The sequence below is a fragment of the Oncorhynchus gorbuscha genome, linkage group LG23 (assembly GCF_021184085.1).
Source record: "Oncorhynchus gorbuscha isolate QuinsamMale2020 ecotype Even-year linkage group LG23, OgorEven_v1.0, whole genome shotgun sequence".
Taxonomy (NCBI): domain Eukaryota; kingdom Metazoa; phylum Chordata; class Actinopteri; order Salmoniformes; family Salmonidae; genus Oncorhynchus; species Oncorhynchus gorbuscha.
Window position 1 is genome coordinate 67,768,124 of NC_060195.1, and position 7,858 is coordinate 67,775,981.

A 7,858-nucleotide genomic window follows, 5' to 3' on the forward strand; every position below is an offset into this window, starting at 1 on the left:
GGCAGAACAATAATGAATACCGAAATGAAATCTGCACTTGAATAAAAATCTACTCATTGTTCCATTTTTACTTACTGACACGAGAAAACAAATGATGTAGCAAGATTACATTTTCCAGTAGATGGCCAGTCAGAATCAAACTCCCAGACAGGAAATGTACATTTTTCTGTATCACCAGTGTGCATTGAAGAGCGCTCTATCCATCCCCCATCCCAGCTTCATACAACCAGCGCATGGCTGTCTCATTGGGAACGCCAATTAGAGTTATACTGAAATGTTGTTAGGAGGGTATTGAGATCAAGGCTGCAAACAATGGATAGCCATCTCCACATGATTGCCTGTCAAACTGATTTATACAGAATTCGTAAAGAAAATCCCCGCCATGCTCATCCCGGTGTCATTATTTACTTCTTAAACCCTTAACTTATTTATTGGTTCAAAAATGCTCCTCTAGACTTTACCAGAGATATACTATGAGATGGAATTACATTGTGAAGGAATACATAGAAGTGAAATAGCAGCAATGCTGCAGAGTACTTGGGTTATGTCTGAAAACACAAGCCCCCAAATCCTTGCTTCCTCCGTCCTTACCTCAATATACTTCTCAAAGCAAATGAGGGGGCGCTCCTGCACCTCCCCAGAGCTTGGAGGAAACAAGGATTTAGGACAGCTAGGAACATTTTCAGACACCATTATGGACGCTGAGGAAACGAGAGCGTTCTGATAATTGAGCAGTTGCCAAGGACACTGATAACACACTGCAGAGATGGCAACACCCTCCTGTGTCCTGCGAGGTACACTAATCACAGTGTTTGAGTGTGAACACAAGGCTTCATCTGCTGCGGGATAGAATCATCTTCCTTCAGATTGCGCTTCCAAAAAAAGCAATGAATGTTACTGCTAGAACTGGATGTACTGCCACACATCTGGTGATGAAGCTTTTCATGTAAGAGTGTAAACGAATTAGCGGGCAAGGCTAGATTTCATTCTCCTCATTCGTTCAGCATTAACCATTGGGTATTTCTGAATGCCAGTGTAGTGTGCTGGGTTTAAACAAGAGGTTGGTGCTCAGGATAAATCATGTAACATGGGCTCCACACAGTGGTGGCACAGGGAACAGGAAAATCAGACTGTCACTGAGTAAAGGGCAACCAACTACCGCAGTGCTCAGCAGAAAACATTGAGGAACATTCTGATGTAAATATGTCATTAGAACACAATGTCCCAGTGACGTGCAGACTGAGGAATCACGAATAGAACTGACGTGTCGCTGTCCCACTTCTATTGCGAGGAAGTATCGCTAATGTTGATGAGATGTAGCAGTCAGTCAAAACAAGAAAATGTCATTCTCACATGCTTGCACTGAACTTCTGTCCTTTGAATGAGACAGAATACAAGGGGAGAACTGGCAAATTAATTCAGTGACAAAGCAGGTCTTCAATGTCTCAAAACGAGACAAAACCAGAAATTCACAACAGAATGTTGAAAAAGTAGAACTTTATTAAATTAGATTCTATTTGATCAAAATATCAAGTTTCCAGGATGAAGAAAACAGTGCAAAACAGTTACTTTAGACATATTTACAAAACAGGTAGCATTCAGCCAAGTTGAAATAAGGCAGCTGTTTCATGCATCTTGGCATTTTTCAACACATCCACAAAAACATCCCCCACATATAAAAACATCTTGGTGAAAAGGACAGTTCATAATTTATCTGACAGCATTTCACATTTTAAAGGCCATTTCATAATTTCCTTGTGATAACATTCAATAGTTCAATGGCAATAAACACATTTTACAAAACCTAAATTCACATAAAAAATAAAAAAACCAGCATAACAAAATGCATCAAAGCTTTCTTGTATTTACTGTAGGGAATACTGTAGGCAAGGGGGAATAGCGCAACACAAGGATACCAAACATAGTTGAATGGCAACCACTGATATACGCTGTTCAATAGTGCAACCCCCTAGACTTGGAAGCCGTGCTGATTGTTGACAGCTGATCTTAGTGTTGGCCATTTCAGTGGGTGTTCATGAAACAAACCTGTGCTTCGCCGAGGCTTCTCTCCAGCTCCTGAATACAAGGAGAGATGAACTGACTGTGCAGCTGTGCCATTTTAAACCTGAAGGAAAGAGTTATAGAAAAGAAGAGTTGAAAGGAGCAGTATTCCCACAGATCTCTTCACAGTTGGCAAGCAAAAGTATATGAACCCTTTGGAATTGGTCATCACATTTGATTTAATCTTAATATAAGTCACAACAATAGACAGTGTGCTTAAACTAATAGACATTGTATTTCTTGTCTATATTGAATACATCATTTAAACATTCACAGTGTAGGTTAGAAAAAGTGTGAACCCCTAGGCTAATGACTTTTCCAAAAGCAAATTGGAGTCCAATCAATGAGACGATTGGAGATGTTGGTTAGAGCTGCCTTGCCCTATAAAAACACACAATTTGAGTTTGCTATTCACAAGAAGCATTGCCTGACGTGAACCATATGCCTCAAACAAAAGAGATATCAGAATACCTAAGAATAAGGATTGTTGACTTGCATAAAGGTGGAAAGGGTTACAAAGGTATGATGTTCATCAGTCCACGGGAACAAAAATTGTCTATAAATGAAGTGCAGCACTGTTACTACTCTCACTTGGTGTGACCGTCCTGCAATTATGACTGCAAGAGCACAGCGCAGAATGCTCAGTGAGGTTAAGAATCAGCTAGACCTACAGAAATCTCTGGAACATGCTAATATCGCATCTGTTGATTTGTCTACAATACGTAAAACAAGAATGTGTTCATGGGAGGACACCACGGAAGAAGCTACCGCTGTCCAAAAAAATCATTGCTGCACGTCTGAGGTTTGCAAAAGTGCACCTGGATGTTCCACAGTGCTACTGGCAAAATATTATGTGGACAGATGAAGCTACAGTTGAGTTGTTTGGAAGGAACACACAACACTATGTGTGAAGAAAAAAAAAGAAAAAAAGGCACAGCACACCAACATCAAAACCTCATCCCAACTGTAAAGTATGTTGGAGGGAGGGCCATGGTTTGGGGCTGCCTAGCTGCCTCAGGGACTGGACAGCTTGCCATTATCGACGAAGAAAAATCAATTCCCAAGTTTTATCAAGACATTTTGCAGGAAAATTTTAGGCTCTGTCCACAAATTGAAGCTCAACATAAGTTGGGTGATACAACAGGACAAACACAGAAGTATATCAACAACAGAATGGATTCAACAGTAGAAAATACAGCTTTTGGAGAAACTTCACCTAAACAGGATTAAGATGCTGAGGCATGACCTCAAAGGAGGGCTTCATACCAGACATCAAGAATATTGCTGAACTGAAACAGTTTTGTAAAGAGGAATGGTCCAAAATTCCTCCTAACCGTGGTGCAGGTCTGATCCGCAACTACAGAAAACATTTGGTTGAGGTTATTGCTGCCAAAGGGTCAACCAGTTAATAAATTCAAGGGTTCACATACTTTTTCCACCCTGCACTGTGAATGTTACAAAGTGTGTTAAATACAGACATGAAAACATAATCATTTGTGTGTGATTAGTTTTAGCAGAGTGTTTGTCTATTGTTGTGACCGAGATAACATTTTATGACCAATTTATGCAGAAATCCAGGTATTTCCAAAGGGTTCACATACTTTTTCTTGCCACTGTAGGTGTATTTTACTCCCGGTGTTTCCATTAGGAAAAAGTTGTGCTGGTCAAATGTCCAAACCTATTTCAATTTGCCAGACTGACACTAATGTGCAGTTTCTCTAGAGAAAAATCAGATCAAGCACAGGCTGGGCGATGTAGTAGGAGGTTGTAATTTCCAACAGGCCAAATTCTACATAGTTCTGCACAGAAAACGTGGTGATTAACTACAATGAGCATAATCCATTTGTCCGGTCTGTGTTTTTACACGAGGTAATAAAACTAGAATCCATAATGTTTCTAGGCGCACTGGTGTTTCTAAATTAGAATTCCAGGCCACACAGCAGAATATTTAGGGGAATATGTGAGTAAAATGGTCACACTGTGGAGCCTTGAGCCAGTATCAGGTAATACAGTGTTGCAAGTTTGCTATAGCAAGAGGTAACAGGCAGAGTTGACAGACTAGAGATACGATTAAAAAACAACCAGAACCAACCTCCATGCATAGCCAAAGTAATTTTATAGAGCATATTATTTTTCAAAATGTTTTTATTTATCTGGTTTTATGCATTTTTACCATCCAAACGCTGCCAATTCTCAGTCAACGGAAACAGTTTAAACTCAATACAGTGTTAACAATTGGGGCGGCAGGGTAGCCTAGTGGTTAAGAGTGTTGGACTAGTAACCGAAAGGTTGCAAGTTCGAATCCCCGAGCTGACAAGGTACAAATCTGTCGTTCTGCCCCTGAACAGGCAGTTAACCCACTGTTCCTAGGCAGTCATTGAAAATAAGAATTTGTTCTTAACTGACTTGCCTAGTAAAATAAAGGTTCAAATTATTATTTTTTTAATCCAAGCATGAGGTTCCAAAAAAAGGAGGACTCTTACCTCCTGTGCAGCTCTATGGCTTTGCTGGGGTCTGGGCAGTAGTGCTGTAGAGCTGTGATGCAGTGGGCTGCCAGCATGCTGTAACACTGCTCCCTCACCAAGTTGTGGCTGCTGGTGTCCCACTGTGGCAGCTCACTGGTGTACCTCCACGCCACTAGGGCGTGCTCCAGAGCAGACTCCCACTCCTCGTTCTGCAGCAGCAGCTGACCCCACTCCTGGCAGGAAACCTGAGAGGAAAAAGACAAGGTTTGTTAAAACACACAGCAGGTGATGCAGCGTAGTACCAATCACCATGACAACCCAGAATTTCTAGCTATTAAACCATCTTAGAAGCACTTTAGTCAAACAATCAGCGTGAATAAAGTTAGTGTAAATCTTAAGACGTATATTATTTACTGCAAGGAGATTCAACTTCAGGTCAATTACCTGAGTTACCTTCACATTAGGGCAACTTAAAGAGCATAAAACAAAAATGTTGATACTCACTTTAAACACCACCAGGTGTGGATATGCCTTTCTGTAACAGTGCGCGTCTCTGTTGGACCCCAGGCGTGAGTAGGGTATAGATCTGTAGACATTGATCTTTTTCAGGTGCAAGTCCTCCTGTAACGGCTTCAGGTCTGTAGTGAGGGCTCTGGGCTCCTGCCTCTGCCCCTGTTCTACTAGGATGAAAGATCTTATGAGCTGCACAAGCTGCTGGTTGGACATGGGTGTCTGGTCGTCTTCCATTCTCTCACTTTGGGCCTCACTCCGACTACACCCTGTTCTGTATATGGCTGGGTCCACTGCAAAACATACACCACCGTATTGGTCACAGGCCAACTAACATAAGACTAGAAACTGAATGACATGATCCATTTAATTTGCTTACTAACATGAATGCCCACGTTTTGAGTTGCTGGTCATGTTTCTGCCTCTAGAGGTGGTTGAGAATGGAGCTATGCGTGAACTTAGAACCTCCAGGTAGGACCTTCTCATTCGAGCTGCAAAAAAACAAACATTCGGCATAACTTTAAAGTGCATTACAGGATCATAGTTAACCCAGTTACAATATTCTTCTAGTTGTACTAGAAAGAAAGGCAGATTCAATGTTTTGGTACTTGCATAAAACAAACAAAAATGGTAATGTCTTGTAGAATTAATAACTACAAACAGCTCACCCACAATCTTTATTACTTAGCTAAATGTCCAATATCAGCTCGTTAACGAGTTATAACTAGGTAAAGTTGTTAGCAAAGGCTAACAATGGGTACCATGTTGTGTCAATGCAATTGCTAACTCAAAGCTGGCTAACTAGCTAGTTGCCCACACAAGTTAAAATTCACTTATTTCCAATATTAACAAATTGACACAATTGGTTTGTTCAGACTCGGTGTTTTATTGGATCTTACTGGCTGACTTCATTGTTATGATTCAACACATTTAGAAAATAAGGTAGCCGCTACTTAGCCACATTTTTTCCTGGCGCGCGTTTACTTTACTAAGGACAGCTGTTGTGATTATGCAGTGGAGGGAAAGGTTACCTACTTTATGAAGTTGTTGAAGTCAGACGTACCTGCAATTTTCGGCTGTGGAGCTGGGATTTCCATCAAGGCACGTCTTGAGTGACACATAGTTGCCATATTAGATACTTTGGGTCAAAACGACAGACCTCTTGCAAAAAGTTTGCCAGTTATGTTTTTAGCAGTCTAGCTAGCTAGGAAACTGTCTAGTAGTGTGCAGCCAACAAACTGTGATGTTGTACTAATAACACGCAGCTACCGCATGCCAAGTACCTCAAATCAATGCCATAAAATTAAATAGCTGCTGACAAAACTTTGCAAGGCTGTTCTCCCGCGAATGTATGACAAAATACTGCCGCAAGAACTTAGCGCGCGGACGTGGTTCATCACCCATCAACCTGATTGGTCAATGTAGAAACAGGCGCGTGCATTTTTATTGGCGAATGGGATCTTGAATTGCGCTGTGTTGAAATACCAAAAATAATAACTGCTTGAATACAGTAGGCCGACACTTGTACTGTTGTGAAATAGGACTTACGTAGCCATTTGTGAAGTGGTTGAAGTCTGACATATCGGCAATTTTTGGCTGGAGGATAGTTAGCTAGCTACTTTATAGCAAAAATACATAGACCTTGCAAACATTTGACCAGTTCTGTTGTGGGCGACCATTGATGCACTTTCTTTTAATAACATGCAGCTGCCAAGTAGCAAACAAATGACAACACATGTATTACGGTAATAGTCATTGCTATGAATTTAAAACATCTTCTGTTGGGTTTATCGGGGGTTGGCATCCAACGTTATGAAGCATTACCTCTACCTACTGTACTGGCCTCTTACGAAAAAAGAGTGCAGTATAAACTGGGTTGTTCGAGACCTGAATGCTGATTGGCTGACAGCCGTGGTATATCAGACCTTACAACAGGCTTATGAAAAAAACATGTATTGCTACTGGTCTAATTAAGTTGGTATCTAGTTTATAATAGCAATAAGGCACCTCGGGGGTTTGTGATATATGTCCAATATACCAGAGGTGTGGACTCGAGTCACATTTATTTATTTTATTTCACCTTCATTTAACCAGGTAGGCAAGATGAGAACAAGTTCATAACTTGGACTCGAGTCACAAATATGGTAACTTGCAACTCGACTTTGACTTTAACACAAATGACTCGTGACTTAACTTGGACTTGAGCCTTTTGACTCGACCTGACTTGATACCCTCCCCAAGCCCAAATATGAAACATTATGCTATTAAAAAAGGTGTGCAGCGCATCAACTCTTCATTTAACATATTACAGTTTGATTCAGACAGCAGCCAATCAAGTTGTAGGGAGGGCTGAGAAAAAGTGTGGCAGTGCAGAGGAACGGGGGTGAATTCAGATGGAGCCCTTGGAAAGATGATATCCCAAATGATTATTTTCGGATATAAAGACTACGCTGTAGTCATCAAAATGGATTGTAACTTGCAAAACATGCAGGATGAAAATTACAGACGGAGGCAACAATTTCCAAATTTGTTCAACATTTGAAGCTGCACAAAGAACGGTAAGTCGTGGCTAATATAGCCGACAGCTATATATAACTTTCCTAGTGTAGCATATAGGCTAATGTAATGTTAAATCATTGAGCCTCCACACAGTCAGTCAGTGCGGGGAACGTGATCATTGCACCCACGATTGAGCTAAACTGGCCAGGCAGTTGGTAGCCTAAATCCTGCCTGATGTTACTTCTGTTCCTAAAACCATTGACATACGTTAGCCTACAGTAACCACACACAGAGAGGGTGTGTGTGTGTGTTAAGGTTGGACG

General features: G+C 41.0%; 1 protein-coding gene across 2 annotated transcripts; it reads right to left on the bottom strand.

Moving 5' to 3' along the window:
* Positions 1–1,485: 1,485 nt before the first annotated feature.
* LOC124011182 lies at positions 1,486–6,437 on the bottom strand. 2 transcript variants are annotated; one of them, XM_046324293.1, is made up of 5 exons: positions 6,100–6,437; positions 5,432–5,527; positions 5,031–5,329; positions 4,545–4,771; positions 1,486–2,125 (listed from the first exon to the last, which is right to left on the bottom strand). In XM_046324293.1, the coding sequence occupies exons 1-5, from the start codon at positions 6,164–6,166 to the stop codon at positions 2,023–2,025; spliced, it is 792 nt and encodes a 263-aa protein (XP_046180249.1). In that variant the 5' UTR covers positions 6,167–6,437; the 3' UTR covers positions 1,486–2,022. The 2 variants fall into 2 exon arrangements, with proteins under 2 accessions (XP_046180249.1, XP_046180248.1); XM_046324292.1 differs by having other exon boundaries at positions 5,420–5,527.
* Between the last annotated feature and the right edge of the window lie 1,421 nt (positions 6,438–7,858).

What these genes read in the sequence shown, in the direction of transcription:
- LOC124011182 (XM_046324292.1), bottom strand. Translation starts at nt 6,166, where the DNA reads ATGGCAACTATGTGTCACTCAAGACGTGCCTTGATGGAAATCCCAGCT. An exon ending in TCCACAGCCGAAAATTGCAG is followed by an intron (nt 5,528 to 6,099) that starts GTACGTCTGACT and finishes GTTTTTTTGCAG; the next exon opens with CTCGAATGAGAAGGTCCTAC. An exon ending in GCCATAGAGCTGCACAGGAG is followed by an intron (nt 2,126 to 4,544) that starts GTAAGAGTCCTC and finishes TCTTTCCTTCAG; the next exon opens with GTTTAAAATGGCACAGCTGC.